The sequence below is a fragment of the Phaeodactylum tricornutum genome, chromosome 27 (assembly GCF_000150955.2).
Source record: "Phaeodactylum tricornutum CCAP 1055/1 chromosome 27, whole genome shotgun sequence".
NCBI classification, from domain to species: domain Eukaryota; phylum Bacillariophyta; class Bacillariophyceae; order Surirellales; family Neidiaceae; genus Phaeodactylum; species Phaeodactylum tricornutum.
Genome location: NC_011695.1, coordinates 366,995 through 389,625, shown reverse-complemented (window position 1 = coordinate 389,625; position 22,631 = coordinate 366,995). Strand labels below are relative to the sequence as shown.

Genomic DNA, 22,631 nt, shown 5'->3' with positions numbered 1-22,631 from the left:
AACGAAGCAGAGAGTCATGGGTGTGGGTTTATTCACGAAAAGGGGTGCGTACTAGCCATCCCCCCTGAATGAGTAGAAAAACCCTACGACAAGCATATGGGGGTTCAATATTCCTATATCTTGGGTTTATGCTTATAAGTCTTCGTTTTACGTCTTTTTATTGTATCTACAATCCTTTGTTCTGCAGACATGTTTTAGCCCGTTATCATTGCAGTTTTCTAGTTTATCAGACCCATAGTTCTAAGCTGAGGTAGCGGGATCAAAGGTAGGGTGATTGGTTGTGATTTGAGTGTTTGAAGTGATTGCCAAGTCTGATAGTGCATGGGGAGGTAAAGCTAAAAATACCTGGCTCTTCATGTTGTTGTTGAGTTGCCGAAGCCTGCAGAGGCCTGGAATATACTGCCAGTTTCTCGTAAAGGTCCATGTGGTAGACATGTTGATTGGTAACTGGGTTTCGTATTTGTCTAACAGTCTGAAATGAGGCAAAATCTCCATGGTGGGATGCTTCCATGGATCTCTTCATCTACCAAAGAATGTCACGATATACACCACTGTACACCGTGGCACAAAACGCTGTTAGAAACAGAGTCTGGTAAGACTTGTGGGCGTTATTACGAACGACCTGCAATACACCTAAGCGGGCTTAGGGACTGTAAAACTCTACTCGCTGGCGACGCTCCCCTTGGGTTAGGCAGCGGATACAAGGACCTATGCAACAAGGGCAGTACGGATCAAAGAACTCAAAAAACAATGATAGAAGATTAGATTCTACAAACTAGTGCCTTTTGTCAGATCATATCCAAACTTGACTGCAGTCCTGGCAACTTCACCAACTAAACCTGAATCTTCCATGCTCACCATAGTATCCATATAATGCAAAATCCGTTCTTGCATACTTATCAAGGAATTGTAAGTATCTCTTGTAACACACATGGTATGAAAATTGGGTCTTGTCAATTTGCATCTGTTTCCCTTGTGTTTCCATCCAAATGACTCTTTCCGTTGAATCCAATTGATTCCTTGGAGTTTTGGTGCAACTGAAGTCTCCATACTAACCAAGAGCCTTCTCAAAGTAAGTAGGGAATACTGCAAATCTTTGCCCATGTATCTTCTCACTATGCCATAATTACATAGGAATGCATATAATAAGGCCAATTCCACTGACATGTACACAACTTGCAGTAAACATGTATACACTTGATTTCTGCTTGTGACACACTTGTTTTGAGATAAATGTCTCAAAGACACACGGGACGGGTACATACCGTGAGAAAGAAGGTGCATTGCACAAGAATTTATTGTTTGCTAAAAGCTCGGATCCAAGCTTTATCCATGTGTGGATGATAAGTAGTTTGTTTGCATGGAACATTTACTTATACAGCAACAATTATTGGACTTGTACCAAATGGTAATCATGGATCCTCCACTCTGATAGATATCAGCCAAATATCTCATATTGTGGGTTGCAACATGAAAATGGTGTTTGTCGCGTTTTATTGAAATAGTTCTCAAATGGTATTCATTATCAATATCACTTATACGGTATTTATGTGGTGTTCACATGTGATGTTATCAGTGATCAATAATTCTCGTGTTCACATGGCGCAGAAAGAACACTGAATGTTGTCAAACCAGCTTACGAAGTTTTATGAAATTTAAGACAGGTGAAGAAGGAGAAAGTTGACCATGGCGGCTGCTTTAGCTCAAGTTCGAAATGTTTTACAAGTAATCAGCATTGTTGATGTTGAACAATGTGATGCTATCACGGATTCGATTACGTCTATGGATGTTTTCGAGATTGCAATGGATGATTTCATCAAGGACATGTGTAAGAATATCCGTTGTTACAATATACACCAATGTACACCGTATGGACAGAAGCGCTGCTAGGAAGAGAGCCTGGTAAACAAGAGAGGGCATTATTACGAACGACGGGCAATACACCTAAGGGACTTAGGGACTGTAAAAGTATACTCGTTGGTAATGCTCCCCTTGGGTTAGGCAGCGGATACGAGGACCTATGCGTAAACTAGCAATGCGGATCAAAGAACTTATAAAACAAAGATTGAAGAATTAGTGCTATAAACTAATTCTTGTTGCTCCTCCAATTTGCCAAGATACAACAAAACCTGAGGGACAAACTCAAACGTACACAAATATCTTTCTTCCGTCATAGTATCCTTATACCATGACGCGCGCTCACATATACTTATAGTGGAACCGGAAATGCCTTTCATAACATGCATGCCGCGAAAAATGGAGCGCATCCATTTACATCCGCTAGTCAGGCAATAAGTATTGTCAGTCCCACTCCGTTGCCACTGTCAGAACACGACATGTTCAGTCGCGTTCTCTCCAACGCACAATACATCATTGTATCTAGGGATTTCATGCAATAAGACCGAGTTAACTTCCATATGACTCACTTCTCCGTTATGAACACTCCGACCGCCGTTCACCGTGTTGACGTCTAGAGGACGGACATCACTAGGAGACATGTTGCATGGTACTATACCGTGACAGTTTGGCAATCACTTAGGTGATCCAATCGTCTCAACAAAAACTATGTCAATGGTTTGATAGCCAGTACATTGGCTACAGGGTCCCTAAGTTCATATATTCTGTTTCCAACACAAAAGCTTTCATTTTGGAATCTATATTTTAGTCTCACATTCACAATGTTAAAAACCTACCAATTAAAACAATCAGAGCCCCTACAAGGCTTTCCCCCCAACTTCTACTCTTTCGTTGTATTCTACAAATATGTTCATAGCAGGTAGAATTCTCTCACTGCCATGTGCACGCATTGCGCCAAAATGGCAGTGGCAATTATTGTTGAAATGCGTCTGCTGTTGTTAGCTTTTGGTCCCAGTCCCGGAAGCAAAATCATCCCTAAGGCAGTATTTCTCAATAACTGTAACCAAAATGTAAAACCTGGTTGGCTTTCACACAATGCAGCCTCTGGCCAATATCCACCCACTCTTGTTCCTATGACAATTTTCTATGTACAACCTATGGTCTTTTGTTTTATTTCTGTACCTCTCATGGATGCTTGTTCCAATTCTTATTGAGAGTCGTCATTCATTTCCAGTGTTGTACCATTCTGATTGAAAGTTGCACGTATACCAGCATAGTCCTTTTTCAATAGTGGATAGTAATTCCACTGAGCGCCCTTGCAGCAATACAAATGATATGCATCTGGATGGTACAATACCGTCTTTCGGTTTCATCAAAGTTTGCAGCTGCCCACAGCAGCTGGGAGTTTCAAACCTCCCTCAGCAGCATTTCAAACTTTTGCGGCAATGTGATACCTTTGATCTGTGATGCATGACATGTTAAAAGCTTTGGCTATAGAAGTGGACCATTCTAGATACCATCTTTATCTTCAAAATGGCTTGTTACACCAACTTATTAAAAGCAAGTAGGCATACATATGGAGCTAAGATAGCCTTTAATTCATTCCATTGACTGTATCTCAACAAATACAGACACATTTTCTGTGAACTCTCTTGCCCTACTAAATTCAAGATGTATTGTGAGAGATTTGTTTGTTTTAACGGTAAGTGATCTCGCAAAGGTCCAGGAGGCAGTCAAGACAGAACAAGTAGATTTCTCTTGGGAAGAAAAAAATTGGACTCATAATCTGTTACAAATTTGAGGCAATGTACCCGGCCTAATGTAAACTGGTATAGTAGAAAACTGCAGCAATAACCAACTAGAATCGCACAAGATCACTAGTGTAGTTACGAAACAGAGCAAAACACAAATTATACCATTATCTGCCTGAGCAGACCAGTCTTAGCCTAACGTACATACGACAGACGCTTGACGTGGGGTTTTTCTAATAGGACGGGGAAGAATTTGAGGGATGAGGGGGTTAAATCTAATACAGAAGTCGGAAAAACGCTTCACAGTCAACAACGGATCCACGGATTTCTCACGATACTTTTCCGATATCAGCCATTCTACGGGCGACTATGTAATTGGTGGATAAATGTAAATACGGGGATTTCTGGACCCCTGCCCCTTCTCGGCCTTCTTATAGACAACCGTATGTCTGAATTTTTCAATGTCAATTTGCTTAGCGAATGATTAAAATACATAGATTGTACTCCGTAAATTTGGAATGTGGGTGACGATAGACTCTCTCATTATGCCCCGTTAAAACATAGGTAGCTTTTTTTGTGAGACTTTATTTCCGTTAGCCAGGGCTCTTTAGGTTCTGGTCATTAAAATTTTTGGCAATCTTGTTGTAATAGTCGTGGTCATAGACCTCAAACTCAAAATTCGATATATGTTTGCCACAGAACTACTTAAAGAAGTTCTCGTTCTTCGCCAATTTTGGTGACTCCAAACTCGGCCATTAAGATGCCACTCCGTTGATTTAGTGAATTCAAAAATACGGTTCAGTACTTTAGTACCAAACTGCGCGTACAACCTGGCTTCTTCCAAATTTTTCAGTCGGGCCCAAGGAGGTCCTATGTCGACAGCACAGCGGGTGACATAAGAATTGAAATTAAGCTCACATATTTCTTCGCTGAAATCTTTGCAACCATTATTTTAACTTCCACTTCTTCGACAAACTTCAGAGTGTATACCACGGGAGTCCGGACAAAATTAGCGATGAATTTTAAATCTCTTGCATTCTTGACGATTTTGCTCCCGTCGGCTTCGGCCAGAGTTGAGTCTCATCGCAAGCTGAACAAGGTCCAACAAGGTGAAGCAATTCCTGGTCAGTATGTGATCGAACTCGACTCCGGCGTTGGAGATTCGAGAGGATTTACGGCAAGAGTATTGCAGCGCTCCTTACGATCCAATGTTATTGAGAACTACGATTTTGCCCTAAAAGGCTTTGCCGTGAAGGATCTTCCAGACGAGGTCCTGGACTTTCTACTCAACCTTGATGATGTTCTGTCCGTATCTGAAGATGGCTTTGTCGAAATGGACCAGGTGCAAGCCAGTCCAACTTGGGGTCTTGATGTCATAGATGGCTCTGACGATGACAAATATACCTACAGTTTTACTGGAAAAGGCGTCGACGCTTACATCCTTGATACTGGGATCGCCGCTCACAGCGATTTTGAGGGCCGTGTCGCTTCCTGTATTTCCTTCGCCAATGAGGGTAAGCTGCAAGTATCTGTTTTGGCAGTTTCCAGTCAGAAGTGTGTACCTAACCATATCCCTTATTTTTGGAAAAGCTTGCGGATCGGATGGCAGTGGCCATGGCACTCATGTGGCTGGTACTGTCGGTTCTAAAACCTACGGAGTTGCGAAAGAGGTCACACTTCACGACGTCAAAGTACTCAACGCGATGGGTAGAGGAACGTACAGTGGAGTGATTGCTGCCATCGATCATATATCCAAGATCAAAAGAGAGAACACTAGCAAGAAGATGGTTATTAATATGAGCCTTTCAGGTGGAACAAATTCTGCTCTGGACAACGCCATCAATTCTGCTGCCAATCTGGGAATCGTCGTCGTGGTAGCAGCTGGAAACGCGAACGCAGATGCTTGCAACTTTTCACCATCTTCCGCGGCAGGTGCGCTTGCGGTCGGCGCAATGAACGGCTCAAATGGTCGTACCGTCTTCTCAAACTGGGGCAGTTGCGTTGATATATTTGCCCCTGGTGTTGGTATCGTGTCACTGTCGACTACAGGAGGAACTTCCACAAAGGCTGGGACTTCAATGGCATCCCCACACGTTGCCGGTGTGGCTGCATTGTACCTCGAAGCTGGAAGGTCAGCATCAAATATCCAGACTGACGCTGTTACTGGTAAACTCTCCAACTTATCAGGCTCTCCCAATAGGTTGGTAACCACCTCTCAACTTTCGAACTCAATTCCTTCGACGAGGAGGCCGACCCAGGCCCCAACTCCTGCCCCAACGATGAGACCCACTCGTAAACCTACCGGTCACCCGACACCCTTACCAACACTGTTGCCTTCAAACGCCCCCGCGGAAGACATCGTTCCCAAAGTTCCCACTATCGGCGCCAAACCTCTAATTGACCCAGATTCGTCGCTTCCCACAAAGACTCCAGCTTCTTTTCCGATCAGCACTCCCTTGCCACCACCAACTCGCGCTCCGACCAAGGCACCCACTCAGGTTCCGCTTGTTCTACCAACACCGTCTCCAGTGTCTTCACAGTGCCAAGCTAGTGGCCAGGTGTGCACCGCTTTCCAGCGATGCTGTAGCGGAATGAGATGTCTTCGATCCTGGTCACCACAGCTTGGACGACACCGAGCGTGTCGTGCTCGCTGGTGATGATGGGCTTCCAAGACGGCCCTTGTCTTCCCCTACGGATGGCGCAAACTTGACTTTCGAAGTCATATATGTAGTTCTGATCCCCTCTTGCTGACGGCACAATCCAGTCAATGAGAGCAGTCTATTGGAGATGCTTTTGCCTTTGCACTTAGACGGCTCTGCCAACACAGAAACCAGGATTAATGTGATGATAAAGAAGAAAAACTGTTGCCGCGGGCCAATTTGCATAATTTGAATACTTTATTCATGAGAACATTGTCATTTATGTCTTGATTTTGATTGGGCCCGAGTGCTATAATCCTGCGTTCCACAAGGCATTTCCAGTGTGTAAAATTCTTTTTTCAAGAGCATGTCTAGCTAGTGTCTCTATGTGTCAAAATTAACGTGCCATGGAATTGAACCACGGAGCGCTATCCCCAAATCACGTCGTTTGACCTCGTCACATTTAAGGTATATCAAGCATATTCACATAAATCACGTCGTTTGACCTCGTCACATTTAAGGTATATCAAGCATATTCACATATATCTTGACATCTATGCTCCCTTCCATACTTCTCAGTTGACAGTGAGCATAGGTTTTTCTCATTTGATCAAAAACGCAATGGAAGCAAGACTGTACTGTGTACAATAGGTCCTGGGGGGTACAAGAAATACATCAAAAATTAGGATATACTTTGAGCTGCTCAATCAAACAAAGAATCTTGTATTGAAGTAAGAAAAATGCAGACAAAGGCATTCTCCATTCACACTCACAATCAATTGTTGCATTGAAGGCATTGAAGATTCTACCCTGTTTCTTTGAGCATTCATTTTGCTTCTCATGGGATGATTGGGTTTTGTCTGTACAACAAGAGACATAGGAGCTACAAGGACAAGAACTGAAATAAAGTAAAATTTACAGAATGGTTGCTACCATCTTGACAAGAGAGCTAAAGCTCTAGGGAGCTAATTCACAATCAGATACAACAACATTGGATGCACCTTTATAAGTGTCAATTTTTGTTATAGTACACTACCTTGTGGCATGTCCCTTGGACAGCTTCCACTTACTGTTAGCAAGGAAAATTAAAAGTGTGAGCCAATCCAATGGACATAGCATTTATGTGTTGTGTATGGTGTCAATGTCAAGTATCTCCTGGCTTCTGAAGACAGCACAAGATGATCAAGACTTGTCTGGCTTCTAACAAAGAAATACAAACTAGCAAACATGGTTTTCACAAATAAGCTCTAAACTAAAGCTAATCTGTTCACTTTCTATTTGGTCCCACAATTTGCCAAGCACCATTGTGGTCTGTTTCATTGGTCTCCACAGTGTTATACATGGCACCATGGGTACATTCATTATTGTTACCATGTTCCTTAGCATGACAATGGTCAAGTCCCAAAACAGTTGCATCATGTTTTTGAATACCCAACTGGGATTACACCTGTCCAAACCATCAGTGTCGGGATTTGTGGGCAAACACACAGGATTAGTTTTGACAGGCTTGCCTTGGGTGTCACAACCCAAGTAGTGCGCGCCATTGCGCAAACTGGTACTCAAAATTGTCATTCCAGTTCACACTCCCCACTGTGAGGTACTTGAAACAGAATGAGTGGGAAATTTTGTTGCACCTTTCCAAAACAACAAAGGCTGAATCAAAGGCCAAGCAACTGCATGAATGTCTTTCCAATTCCCTTTGTGCAATGAATTTCATTCCTTGCAAGGCAGATCCCAACCTCTGGATGCATGGATGCAGTGACCATAGGGTTACATGTGTTATTCATTGACAATATTGCGTGCGTCTCACAACTTCCCAAGGCCTTCTTTGATGCCCTTGATTCAGACCATCAATACACTTTGAAAGGTATGAAATTATCACTACTATGGAAAGCAATGTGGCCCCATCTTTAGTACTTGGTAAATTTTGATTTTGGCCAGACTAGTGATTTTGCTGCCTCATCAAGGCGGGATTAGTGAATTTCCTCTTTTCTAAATGGTCACCTACTCACTGTCACATGAAGTTGGCCAACTCGCAATTCCTTGTGTTAAAATGTTAGTGGCATTTATATTGATGAACACAAAACAACAATGGAGATCACAGTTAGGAAAACATTGAACTACAAAGACTATGAGGCTATAGTGTACTCTTCAATGTTTGTAGGGACTGTGGGGCTGTGAGCCGTTGCTGTATGTGTGTCGGAAGCGACTAGGATTTTAGCAGTAGGCGATTGAACTTCTGGTGAGACATTGTCCTTACCAGGAGTTGTATCAACAAATTAGACGTTCTGTTGATGCTTTCCTAGTGTCTAAACGTTAGCAACCATGGCGTTGAGATTTGAATTCTGTTTCATACTTGTCCATTGGAATATCCTGTGTCCCTTGTGAGATAAGCCGACCATCCCTGCGAGAAGCGAAAATGAATGCTAAAAAAAACAGGGTAGAATATGTAAAGGCTTCAATGCAAAGAATGACTGTGAATAAAGAATGCCCTTGCCTGCATCATTGTGCTTCCGTCCAATCAAATCATGCCACTTTGCAGCCCAGTATGTTCCGAAGCTCATCGTACCACAAAGGCCTATGTGCCATCTGTATTCAAAGAGCACTGACGGAGGCTCGCGAACGTCGACAAGCTGCTTTAAAGGCAAATGGTCGGGCTCGCGTAGCTTGTGCCGCAGTTTTCGAGAAGTCCAACACTCGGAAAGATCTTTCGCAACTACAGTTTGAATCCGATCGACTGCGTCTAAAACTCGACTCGCGTCAAAAAGAAGGCTCCCGACTTGCAGTTCATGTTGCCCGCATGGCTATGGAAAATGAAGAGCTGCAAAAGAGCTTGGTGGCACAATCGGCTACGTATACGCACCGATTGCGTTTGGAACGTTTGCAGATAGCGTTGTTGCACGGTGGTGCTTTGACGAGTGCTATTCGCACCGCTACCCTAAAAGCTCAAAGCCTACGCTGGCACTGGGCTCTACAAGTCTTTGCATCCCATTGTCTAGTGGTAACTCCGGTTGAAGACGACCGCCGTGTGTTGGCAGAAGCACGCCGCGCACACGCGCGAGGCATTGGAAAAATAGGAGGACTGCCTTTGCCTCACGCCGGCCCCGAGCTCTACAATGTCTTACCACCCCAGGAACTTGTGAGTGCTTTGCGACTTGTTGCGTCTGCAACAAAATCCGTAGCCCAATTTCTGGGAATCGCATTGCCGCATCCGATTCTGTTGCGCCAACACATTGAAGGTGTCACTGACATCATCGAGCTGGTGATGACGGAACCGGAAACTGAGCCGGATAGACAGCTGCTTTCGGAATCAATGTCTGAATCCACAAACTCCCTCGCATCCATTGGGAAAGCGGCCAAGCACACTCTATCTCGCGTTGTCCACCGACCGAACTTGATCAAGGCTACCGGTTCGACGAAACATACAGATGTTGCAACCGCTCATTCCTCCCCTAGTGGTCCACTTTCAATGCATCCTGATTTGGTCAACGCTCGATTGCAGCACGCTTCGTCCGTTGTTTTGGTGGAAAGTGCAACAAAAGGTCAGGACGGCACTCGGTATTCGTTGTCCTCCCATACCATACATCAAGAAGAGTTTGCCATTTCCTTGCAATTATTGCAAAACAATATTGTTGCGTTGTGCATTCGGGCCGGAGTTCCAGTGGGGCGCTTGTGGCCGGCCGAGGCCATTTTGCTTAATTTACACGCACTACAGATCTTTTGCCAAGAGCAAATAGAAGTGGCAATTCTAGAGGACGAAGGAAGTGTGCCCGCGTAAGGCCGGACAAAGAAATCACCTGGTTGACGAACGTCAGGCAAATGACGGTTTATGTTGTATCTTACATTAATGCATTTGTTGCAGAGGTGAAGTGTTGTCCTACTGGCGAATGAACAATTATTTTGGATTGGCAGAAGCAGCTAGCAGATAAATCGTCGACAAGTATCGACGTCACAGTTGCTGCATAAACGGTTAAGACTCGTCTGATTCCTGGAAAGCTTCATCGAACTCCTGCACAAATTTATTTATCAAGTCTTCGGATTGCATATTAGCTGTTGCTGTCATCTTCGACAATTTCGCTACTCGACTTTCCGAGACGCGTTGCGTACCGAAAATGACAAAGTCGTCTGTCGCAGATTTTTCATCACTGGGGCAATCGTTTTGACTTTGGCCACATTTGTGTATCGAGGAATCTTGATTGCTACATCCACCTGAGCTTGGAATGGACTCTTCCGCATCGAATGATGTTTCCGACAGGTTTTGACTCGTGTCCAGTAGCTCATTGGAAAAGTCCTTATACTTCTTGTCCGCATCGGTATTGATAGACTTTTGCGGCGATCCATTGCGGTCCCAGTCAAGTCCCGCATCCGTGACATGTTGCCCAGCGTATTGGGGATCCAAGACTCGCTTGCGCGGAATTTTAAGACATACCATTGCAAAGCCAACCAAAAGTATAGACCCAGACGCAACCGCAGAATTCGCAGTTTTACCTAAAGAACACGACTCGGCTGCTTGAGGTAACGAATCGACACCACTTGGAAACCAGAGGGAGCTGCGACACAATGAAATATCGAAGAGAATAAACTTGGAGACTTCCGCAATGAAAGCTACCATTGATGTTGGCAAGAGCACGCACGACCAGAATGACAGTGGTAATGTGGAAAAGCAGAAAAGCCAACTCGTCAGGGTAGCCACGATGCTGCAACAAGCCGAAATCGTGGCCATGACTCTGGCAACTATCCACGTGCGATCGCCGTCGACAAAGGACTCTTCAAAAGCTTGCGTATACCGTTGACATCCTTCCTGCAGTTTTTCGCGATAAGTGCTGTAATTGCTCGGAGCGTCTGTTTGGTAGTACCATATTCCAAGACTTGCTTGACTTTGGTTCCATGCGCTATTGGATGGTGTGAAACCGACCTGAATATCAACAAAATCACAGCCGGCTGCATTGTACAGAGATAACAAAGCACCTGTTGTCAAAAAGGACGCTACCAAGAGAGGATAGAGGCCGTACCGGCAACAGCATACACGGCCTGTTTGCCAGCATCCTCCGGCAAACGAATTCGCGATTCGATGACTCCTGGTAGCGTTACTCATTCAAAACAATACTCTTTGTTCATGTAAGGTCGATGCATCGATGGTGACACAAGCTGGACGTGATTCTTTGGTCGTTGAAAGATGGTCTCCGGGGAGCCTTCACCTGGAGATTATTGGAGAGAAAACGGCGAGGCGAGGCTTTTTTACCAACCCGAGTTTCTGCAAGTGTTTTGACTTTTGAAGGAACTGACAGAGAAAATAGATCGAACGTTTCATTTCAGTTTATATCTAAAAATGACGGTTTACTTTTTTGATATATATTTTATGGTAGAAAATGTCTTCTAGGACAGAGATATATATCAGCTTTCTAGACTGGCGCCCATAATTTCGATCCACTGCGCCTGCCGAAGTTCCTTAATTGGTCAGGTCGCATGTTTTTCGTTATCGAACCTGCCTGTGAAACGCGGGTCACGTTTCAACGTCGAAGGCTGCGACCCGATTCTCCATTGTTTTCGTTGCGTCCGTATTGTTTCGTAGACAAGTTTCTGTCCCACGAATATGCGCCTGTATCGTTTCGAAACATATGAGGTGATTGCCGGTGATCGCGCGGAACTTACATAGCGCAAGAAAACAGAGTAGTTTCTCTGGAGCTGGGTGCGGTACGAAACGACAACCTGCATGTGAATTCGAAACGGTGACCGTGTTTCAACAAAAAGGATGCGATGCCATGAAAGCCTCTTCTTTTTCAGTCGGAATGACAACACATAACATGAGAAGTTCACCTTTAGCAATTTTTCATTCGATCCATTCGAGAAATCACGTGTTAATACTATGGAAGAATCGTTCTCCCGACCGCACGAGGAAGGTTCTGGAGGCTTGCCACCAACTTTGCTTCCCACCAAAGTGTATGGATCACAGCCTCAATACAATCGTCCTTTTCCATATCCGGAGGCTCCGGTTCGCTGGCAGGTGGGTTCGATCTTGGAGTGGTTCGAGTCGCTTGCTCAAGCCGCCGAGCAAGGCGAGTTCCAAAACAACTTTCACCTCGGGAATCAGCAGCACCGGCAACCCATTGGAGGTTCCGAGTTACCATTGGCAGATCCAGTACCGCTGCCACCGTGGTATACTCAGCCAGTCTCTAATGAGGAGGCTGTTATCGATGAGACAAGCTGCAATGCTGCAACTCCGAAAAACTGGGATTTGTCCTTTGTGGAACATCAAGATCCGTGGGGCTGGTCTGATCGTCAACGCATGGCAAAGGTTGCTTGCCAAGTGGAAGCTAGTTCAAGTATTAACTGTGAAAAGTATCATGGTATCAGAACTCGTTTCGAATTTTTGTTTGGGCGCTGCGTTTTCCAACACTCCACTCCGGTAGAGCATGGACAACGCCGGATGATTCTTCGAGTTCTTTACGAAGAAACCATTGCCAAGCTTCGGGAGCTCCTCGGTAATCACCAGCCCCCACTGCACCAGATTCCGGATAAAATACTGTCCGAGTCGTCCCCTATCGCTACAAAACAGGACTTGTCCAAGTACATGACCGCATGGTTACGGGAGAACTGGACAAACCCATACCCGGATGACCAAGGCTTGGCTACCATGGCTCAAGCATGCCACACGACCCCCACGGTCGTCAACAACTGGCTAATCAATGCTCGCACGCGGAAATGGCGACGAGCCATAACTAAAGCGACAAACATGCATCGTCCGGCAAAACTTTTGTTGGAAGATTCCTTGCGCATTTTTGACGGCGAAGAAGTCCGAGAGTTGGGAAATTTGGCAATGGAGATATCGTCATCGTGCTCGGAAGCCAACGACATGGAGGGCCCAATGCACAAGCGGCACAAAAGTGGTATGTAAGCGCCAAATCAGTGGGTTGGCGGAATGAATACTGCGCTAAGTCTCTCCACGTGAAAGAATACTCAAAAGTAAATCATTCTGCCATACCCGTCGAAGATCATACGATGGAAAAGGAATACTGTGCGTATGTAAGACTCTCTACTTATGAGATTACTCTAAAGCATATTATTTAGCCCAACCCGTTGCCGCTGATACGTAAAGAAGAAATCGCAAACTAGCCACCTGGCCTAAGCCACCCATAAGCCAGCGTCGATGCACCTTTTCATATGGGCTTCCGCTTCGTCTGCATCCATTTCCATCAAGACTTGTTTCAATTGCTCGACGTCCCGCGACTCGAACGCAGCCACCATTCCGGGTGGTAAGGTTTCAATCACTTCTAACGGGTCGAGCCCGCCCGGTCCCAAACGCTGTTCGAGTGGGATATCTTCGAGAGATGTTCCCTTTTCATTCCGGGCTTCCTGGGCCCGTTCCCGGTCAATTTCTTGCCTCTTCACTACTGCACGTGACACGATTTTCTCCTGAAAGGCCTTTGTTTGTGCCAAAAACTCTTCCAAGTGCAGGCGCTCCTTCAAACGTTGGAAAAAAGGACGAATGACATTCCCCGGGTGAGTCTTGACCGTCTTGGCTAGCTCGGCAATACTCGTTATAATCTGCGACTGTCGAGCAGTTCGTTTCATCTTGTCGTGGTATCCGTTCATCTCGTCTTCGAGACTGGCCAAGAGAAGATAGTTGGAGGCGTTTTCTTGCAATAGTACATCGCCATGTCTCAACAAGAACTCCTCACTGCCAGCGAGATCTGGGAGAGCCATGAATTGCTCCACGAGATCGGCGTACTTTTCGGTGAATTCGTGGTACGTATCCATAGCTCCCAAATCACGTGCCGGACCAGCTGGAGATGATTTTGTAGCAAGAGAAGTACTCGTATCATTGCTAGTGTTGTTCGGAGCCGAGTCAGTATTAGCTGGAGTGGGCTTAGTGGCCGTGGTGGCTTCGGCGTCGCTGTCGGCGGTCGATTTGACGGCGGCGGGCTTTTTCTCACCATCCGTTGCGCCAATTTGGGTTTGACGCATGGTCTCCGAGACCTTTTTCAAATCTTCTTTCGGTTCCGCGTAGCCTGCTTCGGAATAGGTCGGTTGGGCCGCCTTGGGATTAATCACCGTCCGCTCTTCCTTGACTTCGAACATGTTGTCTACGTTCCATTTTTTATTCTTTTCGTATTCGTCCAGGCGGGCTTGGAAAGATATGTTTTCCGATTCGAGTTCCGCCAATTCCGCCTTGATGCCTTCGGTATCGTCGAGGTCATCACCATCGTCGTCGGAATCGCTGTCGTTTGCCTGAAGTTTCGCTATTTTTTGCAGGTCGTGCTTCAGAATCTGGACCCGCTGCATGTTTTCGAGCATCTGCGTGACGGAGACGAGGCGAGTATCTATGGGTGAGAATCAATACAAGAAACGGGCCATGTTGATGCGACGACCAACGCAAACGCCCGTGGGCGCTAATAATGACACCCACTTTCTGTTCAATCCGAGCCCGGTCTTTGGCTTCGTTTTCTTCACGTTCCACTCGTGATCGATGCTTCATACGAAACCAGCTTTCCTTGTCAATGTTGGGATGGCAATCTTCTTCGTCGTCGGACAACTCAATGTTGTCCCATTTTGAGTAGTCAAACGGTTTCGACATGCTTTTTCGCTTCCGTCGAACCGGAAAATTGACGAACAGAGTGACGATGAGGATGGGCTGGGCTGGCGATTGTGGTCAATCGAAGCGTTTTGGTAATTCCGCTCGTTTTTGCGGGTCGCGAGACGCTTACAGTCACAGTTAGGTAGTATAATATCTGACCGAAAAAACGCCGGCGTTCGGACCATCGTTGCTCCCACCTCCCACCTCATACCGTGAAGGATGGACTCGGTCGCCCGAGTTGGATAGTTCCAGTACCCTACTCGCGTACCCTCACTTTTGAATTGAGTGCAGACTGACTGATGGACGGACGGATGGACGTTCCACGAGAAGACGAGCTACGACTCGCAACCTGGACATACCTCGCAGTCAATGCTACCGTTAATAATTCGCCGAGAATGCGAATCATGTCGTGCTGTATAAGCTAATGTAATGCAATCCCATGATAGCTGGTCGACTTCGAAAGGCTGGCAACTTCCGCTACGTTGTTTCTAGCATAGCGGCGGAACATTTTCAAATCGATTGAGTCAATAGGTCTTTTTATCCCCAACGGATAATTCCATCAAGAACTTTCAAATAAAGTATGGAAAGGCACAAGGAGGCCCTATCAATATTTCAAGAGGAAAGACATTGTGAGCTTTCTGGGGGGAAGAGACTTTCGCATTGCTCTCGATATCACTTAGCAGATCATGAGAATCTTGATAAAAGGGAACTCTGTTATCAGTTAAGTAAACGCATACACATTCGTAGAAAAAAAAACACGGCGAGCACGCTTGGCAACAGGAACGACCTCTCATTTTTCGAGCTTTTTCAACATGTAAATGCCACGATCCGGACAATTAACAGTAAGTGATGCCGCAGGCTCTGTTTATCACAGTCCAGCAAAGTTCACAAGCAACAATCGATGAGCCAGGCCCACAGCGAAGATGACTCTTTCACAGTCCTTTGCGCTGCTTGTTGCAGCAAACTTCGTTGGAGTTGCCTTCGCTCAGCAACTGTCAGAGCATCGAAAGCTAAGCCGTATCGTAGGGGGGCAAGCTATTCCTGGTCAGTACATCGTTCAGCTGGATAAGCGTATTCCGGATTCGAAAGGATTTGCCACCAAGGTACTAAAACGCGCGCTGAAGTCAAAGGTCATTAACACTTACGACTACGCGTTCAAGGGCTTTGCTGTCGCCAATTTACCCGATACAGTTCTGTCTGTTTTGCTGAATCTCAACGAAGTCCGCGATATCTCCGAGGACGGTGTCGTGACAATTGACGCCATCCAGAGCAAACCAGTATGGGGACTCGATCACATCGACGGCGTTGACGATGACATGTATGAGTATGCCTACACTGGTCTCGGCGTCGACGCATACATTATTGACACTGGAATTCTAGCCAGTCACGCGGATCTAGAAGGTCGCGTGGCTTCCTGCATCTCTTTCACCGGCGAAGGTAAGTCACTAATGCCCAACGCTCTTTGCCTTTTGCAAGGACCATAGTTTTGTGAAGCCGCGCAGCAGCTAATACCGTTTCATTGCATGTACATCTCTTCTCTTTCTCTGGCTGCCACTCTTTCTTTGCAGCGTGTGGATTTGATCTGCACGGACACGGGACACACGTTGCTGGTACCGTCGGATCCAAGACGTACGGTGTAGCCAAGCAAGTATCGCTTCATGACGTCAAAGTCCTTAACGTCAATGGAACTGGATCATATGCCAACGTCATTGCTGCTGTAGATCATGTAACAAAGATCAAGCAGGAAAATAGTACAAGGAAGATTGTTATGAACCTGAGTCTCGGTGGTGGAATAAGCACTGCCCTAAACACCGCCATCAACTCGGCCGTTGACCAAGGAATAGCTGTGGCGGTAGCGGCTGGTAATAACAACCAAGATGCTTGTAATTACTCGCCAGCCTCGGCATCGAAAGCGCTGACGGTCGGAGCAATGACTATCACGAACGCTCGCTCATCTTTTTCGAATTGGGGTAGCTGTGTTGATATTTTCGCACCGGGGTCTTCGATTGTGTCTTTGTCAAGCACTGGCGGTACAAGCACAAAAGCAGGAACTTCCATGGCCAGCCCTCACGTTGCCGGAGTTGCTGCCTTGTACTTGGAGGCAGGCAGGCCGGTATCGAAAATAGTTGCTGATGCTGCTACAGATCGTTTATCAGATTTATCGAGTTCTTCGAACAGTCTAGTGAGTACCGCACTTCTTGGAGAAAGCATTCCTCCTGTAATTGCACCGACACAACAGCCTACTTTAGGACCCGCCAAAGAATCAATTTCACTAACCAAAGGACCGGCGCTAGTCCCAACAAGTGTCCCCGTCAGCCCTCCATCGAAAGCCCCTGTCAGACCTCCAACGAAAGCCCCTGTCAGACCTCCATCGAAAGCCCCGGTCAGACCTCCAACGAAAGCCCCGGTCAAGCCTCCCGTCAGAGCCCCTGTCAAACCTCCCGTCAGAGCCCCTATCAAACCTCCTGTCAAACCTCCCGTCAGAGCCCCTGTCAAACCTCCCGTCAGAGCCCCGGTCAAACCTCCCGTCAGAGCCCCGGTCAAACCTCCTGTCAGAGCCCCTGTCAAACCTCCTGTCAGAGCCCCTATCAAGCCTCCAGTCAGAGCCCCTGTCAAACCTCCAGTCAGAGCCCCTGTCAAACCTCCAGTCAGAGCCCCTGTCAAACCTCCAGTCAGAGCCCCTGTCAAACCTCCAATCAGAGCCCCTATCAAACCTCCAGTCAGAGCCCCCGTGAGAGCCCCCGTCAAACCGCCTGTCAGACCTCCAATGAGACGAAGAATACAATGATAGATCAAAAGCCGCGTTGACCAGCCTCTACAGAATCAATTGTAGGTCATTCTTTGCAGGCAAACGGTTGTACAAGTGTCAAGCATTAATTTAAGAATTCCACATTACATGAGCACAATGGCAATCAAAGGAGTTCCTAGGCTTTCCGTCTCGAGCAGAAGTTGCTAGCGCAGTATCGTGAGTAGCATTCCCACAAGGATATGGTGCAGTACTTCACACGGCACGAATTGGAACCGAATCTATTTTGAGCGTCTCGTGTTCCGCGAGAGACTAAGCTGCGGGCGACTTGTTGCATTCTCCGATGAGCACAGTAAATATTTGGACAAAGATGGGTTTTTGTTTCTATTAGATACTAGCAATTTTGGTTGGGAGCCGAGTGCGGTCTCCGTTCTCACGCCGTAATTTTGCCGAGTTGATTTTCCATAATATCCGCCAGTGTTTTGAGAAAGAGCGCAGCGTCGGCTCCGTAAATTTGGCGGTGATCACAAGTGAGGGTCACCGACATTTTCTTGACCTTCTTCATTCCCAGAATGGCCGACTGATCGGGAACGATCATTTCTTGGGTGGCTCCAATGGCGAGGATACCACCAATGCCCTTGGGTAGAATGGCGCCAAAGTGCGTGACCCCAAACATGCCCATGTTGGAGATGGCAAACGTTCCAGAATTGTATTCGGCCGGTGCCAAGGTTCCACTCTTGGCCTTGCCGACCAATTCTTTCCAATTCTCTCCGAGCTCGACGACGCTGCGTTCGTTGGCATACTGCAAAACCGGTGTAATTAGACCACCGTCAATGGCGACAGCCATGGCAATATTGATGTCTTTCTTGTAAACAATACTACCACCACCTTCTTCGGAAAAGCTGGAATTGATAATGGGATGTTTTTCAATCGCCAAGGCGACGGCTTTGGCCAACATGGCGGAGACCGTGATGCCGTTGGGTTTAAGTTTTTGGTAGAGCGCGTCAAAGGCGTCCATTTGGATTTCCCGAGTGACACGGAATTCGGGGGTCGGCAAGGTCGCCACCATGTTGTTGCTGACTGCCCGTTGCATGCCCGTCATGGGGACGACGCCTTCGGGCAATTCAACGGCGGGCGCGCCGTTGGCCGCGGCACTCTTGCGAATCGGTTTGGCTTCGCCGGTGGCGAGTTTGACGTCGTGGGCGGTCACACGACCAAATTCACCGGTACCAGTAACGGTGGCCAGGTCGAGTTTCGCCTTTTTGGCCAAAGCGCGTGCCGTGGGCGTGGCGGCCACGACGCCCGCCGCGGGGGTCCAGGAGGACTGGGCGACAGCGGAGGGCCGGGGAGGCGCGGTACCCGAGGCGGCGGCTTCAATGTCCGAGGCGGTAACGCGACCACTGGGTCCGGTTCCCGTGATGGTGTTGAGATCAACGCCGAGTTCCTGGGCCTTCTTGCGAGCCAGGGGCGACGCCGTGACGCGTTCTCCGGCGGGACGGGGAGCCGCCGCCTGGGGTGCGGCCGGGGCCGTGGCGGGAGAAGCTGGTGCCGTCGTAGCGGGAGTAGACGCGACGGGCGCTCCGGAAAGGGTCGCGGCGTAGGTCTGTAGGGCGGGAATGTCGGCTTCTTCGACGGCGATTAAGGCGACGGGTGCACCGACGGCGCCACTCTCCCCTTCTCCGGTGATGATGGCGGCCAGGAAGCCGTCTTCGAAGGCTTCGACGTCCATATCGGCCTTGTCGGACTCGACGACCATGATGGCTTCGCCGGCGGCAATAGGATCGCCTTCGGCCTTGAGCCAAGACACGACCTTGCCCTCTTTCATGGTGGACGAGAGGGCGGGCATATCGATTTGACTGAATTCAAAATCGGGAGCGGCAGCCGATGCTGTAATGGAACCGGACAGTTGGTGAATAAAGGGTAAATCGGATTCAAATAAAATCGTTCGTAGAGTAGACGGAACGCAAGTTCGTTGCGATGCAATGGTGAACAAACAAACAAACGTACGTACCGGATGTTGGTGCGGGTGCATCGAGGACCGGCTCGGAGGCGGAGGATCCGGCGCCCAAGCTGGCGATGACGGAGGCCACATCGGCCGCGTTTTCAGCCATGAGAGCGACGGCTTCTCCGACCGGAGCCATGGCTCCTTCCGGTACGAGTATTTTGGCGAGGACTCCGTCTTCAAAGGCTTCGACGTCCATATCGGCCTTGTCGGACTCGACGACCATGATGGCTTCGCCGGCTTCGATTTCGTCGCCTTCGTTCTTGAGCCAAGACACGACGCGGCCTTCTTTCATGGTGGAAGACAAGGCGGGCATGGTGATTTTGGTGCCTTCAGCGCATAGTGCGGTACGCCAAGGACGGAGCGTGACCGAGGGTCGGGATGTGACGCGAAAGGCGTCTACGGAGGACGCCGTCGCGAACGCGATCCACAGTGCGGCTGATGTATGAAACTTCATTCCTTACTGACTGTGAAAGTATATACGAACGAACAACAACTACCACTGCAACGACGAACGACGATCGAAAGGTGGGTCGAGTTATCGAGAGGGATTCTGCTTCTCGGATCGAATCAAACCGCAGCCCACACTCGCAGTGATCACATACACCTAGTGTTCACTGTCACCTACCTAGCTAAACACACACACACACTCCCGTGGGTATCTTGGACGCCGACGCCGATATGTCTCGACTGACGACGACGAACGTGAGAATTGGCCTGTGGGCGACGCCGACGAGTGCGTGAGAATGTCGCTGAGGAAGGTACGGTCGGACGGACCACTGACGTACCCCCCATCCACAACGGATACACCCAACCCTGACTGACTGATCCGTGTTCTAGGTGACGTCGGGTTTTACTGTTAGTACTACGGTTGAGGTAGGGAGGGATTGCGTGATTGGTGGGACGAGACACGTACGAGAATCTATACTGGTAGATATAGACGACGTGGTGCGCAATCTCACTCGGCTGGTCGTGCCATCAAACTTCTACTCGCAGTCATCGAGAGTACAGTAGAACCTTTGTATATGTGTGTGCGAGTCCGTTCGTCTCTTCCGATAAACCCATCCAGCTCTTCTCCAACAACAGTAAAGCATCTCTTTTGGATAGTCGCACCAAACAAGAAAGACTCGTTTCACTGTTCAACGAGCCTTTTTGTGAACAAACCTTGTAACAAGACCAAATATCGATACCAATCCATATCCACAATAACTGTGCGATACCAACCTCTGGTATCATCGTTTTTACAGTACACGTATCCCGACCGACTCGTTACTCATACACACAGACACACGCCCCCACGAAAGTATGAAGATTGTTCGTGTTACTACGCTACTACTATCGCTCGTCTTCACGACGGCTTTTGTCGTGGACCGACCTACGGTCGCTCGCACATCGACGGCACGCGCCGACACACCGCACGGCGCCCGGGACATTTCCGCCCGTTCGGAAACTCTCGACACGGTGTACACCTCGGAGCAGATCGACGCCCTCTTGCCGCACCGTTACCCCTTTGCCCTCGTCGATAAGGTCGTCGAGTACGATGCCGGCAAACGTGCCGTCGGTATCAAGTGTGTCACCAAGAACGAAGAGTTCTTCAACGGACACTTCCCCGGGCGTCCCATTATGCCCGGTGTACTGCAGGTGGAGGCTCTCGCACAGCTCGCCGGCATTGTCTGTCTCCAAATGGACGGTGCCACACCCGGTGCCGTCTTTTTCTTTGCCGGAGTCGATGGCGTCAAGTGGAAGAGACCCGTAGTGCCCGGAGACGTACTCGTCATGGAAGTCGAAATCAAAAAATGGAAGGCCAAGTTCGGAATTGCCAAGGCCACCGGCCGAGCCTACGTCGACGGACAACTCGTCGTGGAAGTAGACGAAATGACCTTTGCCCTGGCCAAGTAAGTTTGGGAAAAAAGAACCAAAAAGAACACACCGCGCTATAGCATAACCCTAAACTGCCACTACCATACACCCCAACCACCATGTTTAACACTAGTAAAACCGACGGCTGTCGTTGTCGTCGTAGTCTCTCCGAAAATCGTCCTCGTTGTCGCGGGGTGGATGGTCGTAGTCGTACGGATCGCGCGAGGGCGGAGCCGCCGGGCGACGTGACGTTGTTCCCGACCGACTCTGTTTCATCAAATTACCGACAATCGGCATTTGTTTGACCACGGCCATGAGCAGGGGGAACATGTTGCCGAACAAATTCAGTAGACCAAAGGCTTCCAGTACCATGCCGAATACGGGATGTCCGAAAAAGACGAGCAATATTCCGAGTACCAGACAGACCGTCGCCCGCGTCTTTTGGGGTTGCAGGAAGTATCCCATGGTGCGGGAGGGCCCCAGCGTGACCGGCACCCCGGCAATGAACAACAAATTACCCAACCGCATGAGTGTCTTGTTGAAAAAGAGACTGATCCCGAGCATGGTGACCATGATACCGGACGCCAACAAGGTCAAGCCGACTTTGCGATCGCCGTGTTGGATCAGACGGGTGATTGAAGGGCCGCTCGGCGGACGCGGACGCCGGGCGGATTCCCAGTCGTCGGTTCCCCGGTCGTCGTAGTAGGCAGCGTCGTCGTCGGCGTACCGATTCTGACGGGCGCCGACGCGTACCGATCGTTGCCAAAGTCTCCGGATCGACCGTACGACGACGATGGTCGGGACGCCGGGTAGTCATCACTAAACGTGGCTCCGCCGCGGAACTTTTCGACAAAGGCCCAGAGTGATTCGCATTCCTGCACAAAGTGATCACTACCGCTACCGGTAGATTGGATCGGCGGTAAGCTCCAGGGTCCCCGTGGTAAAAGCAGTCGGGCTTGGACGGCATTGGGCGTCGTGAAGGTGGCGATCCAGAACACCAAGACGCGCGGAGAGCTTGGTCGGAGCAACGTCGATCTTCGGTGCCGCATAATCGGAAAGAAAGGCAACCGATCCTTTGCCAGAATAGTGTCACGCGTAGAGTAATAAAAGGACCACGAAACAATGAATAATAGATCGAGGCAATCTCTGTTTTGGGGATAATTTTGCAACGTGCCAGTATGGTATCGTTACCAATTGACTG

At 48.2% G+C, this 22,631-nt stretch overlaps 10 protein-coding genes across 10 annotated transcripts; 5 read left to right on the top strand and 5 right to left on the bottom strand.

The window, feature by feature from the left end:
• The first annotated feature begins 4,544 nt into the window (after positions 1-4,544).
• Positions 4,545-6,531, top strand: PHATRDRAFT_50210 (predicted protein). The gene is made up of 2 exons (XM_002185063.1): positions 4,545-5,122; positions 5,199-6,531. The coding sequence occupies exons 1-2, from the start codon at positions 4,624-4,626 to the stop codon at positions 6,263-6,265; spliced, it is 1,566 nt and encodes a 521-aa protein (XP_002185099.1). The 5' UTR covers positions 4,545-4,623; the 3' UTR covers positions 6,266-6,531.
• A 2,036-nt stretch (positions 6,532-8,567) lies between these two features.
• Positions 8,568-10,025, top strand: PHATRDRAFT_50209 (predicted protein; the record flags this gene model as incomplete). Its single annotated transcript, XM_002185062.1, has 1 exon — positions 8,568-10,025. The coding sequence occupies exon 1, from the start codon at positions 8,667-8,669 to the stop codon at positions 10,023-10,025; it is 1,359 nt and encodes a 452-aa protein (XP_002185098.1). The 5' UTR covers positions 8,568-8,666.
• Positions 10,026-10,217: 192 nt separating this feature from the next.
• On the bottom strand, positions 10,218-11,420 carry PHATRDRAFT_50208 (predicted protein; the record flags this gene model as incomplete). The annotated part of the gene is made up of 1 exon (XM_002184989.1): positions 10,218-11,420. Exon 1 carries the CDS (start codon positions 11,340-11,342, stop codon positions 10,218-10,220), a length of 1,125 nt encoding a protein of 374 aa, XP_002185025.1. The 5' UTR covers positions 11,343-11,420.
• A 693-nt stretch (positions 11,421-12,113) lies between these two features.
• On the top strand, positions 12,114-13,142 carry PHATRDRAFT_41109 (homeobox protein; the record flags this gene model as incomplete). Its single annotated transcript, XM_002185061.1, has 1 exon — positions 12,114-13,142. The coding sequence occupies one exon, from the start codon at positions 12,114-12,116 to the stop codon at positions 13,140-13,142; it is 1,029 nt and encodes a 342-aa protein (XP_002185097.1).
• A 121-nt stretch (positions 13,143-13,263) lies between these two features.
• Positions 13,264-14,912, bottom strand: PHATRDRAFT_30977 (predicted protein). The gene is made up of 2 exons (XM_002184988.1): positions 14,651-14,912; positions 13,264-14,259 (listed from the first exon to the last, which is right to left on the bottom strand). The coding sequence occupies exons 1-2, from the start codon at positions 14,820-14,822 to the stop codon at positions 13,370-13,372; spliced, it is 1,062 nt and encodes a 353-aa protein (XP_002185024.1). The 5' UTR covers positions 14,823-14,912; the 3' UTR covers positions 13,264-13,369.
• Positions 14,913-15,703: 791 nt separating this feature from the next.
• Positions 15,704-16,741, top strand: PHATRDRAFT_50206 (predicted protein; the record flags this gene model as incomplete). The annotated part of the gene is made up of 3 exons (XM_002185060.1): positions 15,704-16,259; positions 16,391-16,527; positions 16,721-16,741. Exons 1-3 carry the CDS (start codon positions 15,746-15,748, stop codon positions 16,739-16,741), a joined length of 672 nt encoding a protein of 223 aa, XP_002185096.1. The 5' UTR covers positions 15,704-15,745.
• A 239-nt stretch (positions 16,742-16,980) lies between these two features.
• PHATRDRAFT_41106 (predicted protein) lies at positions 16,981-17,774 on the bottom strand (the record flags this gene model as incomplete). Its single annotated transcript, XM_002184987.1, has 3 exons — positions 16,981-17,001; positions 17,067-17,637; positions 17,719-17,774. Coding segments are annotated over 3 exons (648 nt in total), but the record flags the coding sequence as incomplete, so codon positions are not given.
• Positions 17,775-17,930: 156 nt separating this feature from the next.
• On the bottom strand, positions 17,931-20,146 carry DHLTA_3 (dihydrolipoamide acetyl transferase). Its single transcript, XM_002184986.1, has 3 exons — positions 19,568-20,146; positions 18,894-19,146; positions 17,931-18,722 (listed from the first exon to the last, which is right to left on the bottom strand). The coding sequence occupies exons 1-3, from the start codon at positions 20,025-20,027 to the stop codon at positions 18,002-18,004; spliced, it is 1,434 nt and encodes a 477-aa protein (XP_002185022.1). The 5' UTR covers positions 20,028-20,146; the 3' UTR covers positions 17,931-18,001.
• A 601-nt stretch (positions 20,147-20,747) lies between these two features.
• FABZ_2 (3R-hydroxyacyl-[acyl carrier protein] dehydrase) lies at positions 20,748-21,542 on the top strand. The gene has a single exon (XM_002185059.1). The coding sequence runs from the start codon at positions 20,876-20,878 to the stop codon at positions 21,467-21,469; it is 594 nt and encodes a 197-aa protein (XP_002185095.1). The 5' UTR covers positions 20,748-20,875; the 3' UTR covers positions 21,470-21,542.
• Positions 21,543-21,703: 161 nt separating this feature from the next.
• On the bottom strand, positions 21,704-22,039 carry PHATRDRAFT_16648 (predicted protein; the record flags this gene model as incomplete). Its single annotated transcript, XM_002184985.1, has 1 exon — positions 21,704-22,039. A coding segment is annotated over one exon (336 nt), but the record flags the coding sequence as incomplete, so codon positions are not given.
• Between the last annotated feature and the right edge of the window lie 592 nt (positions 22,040-22,631).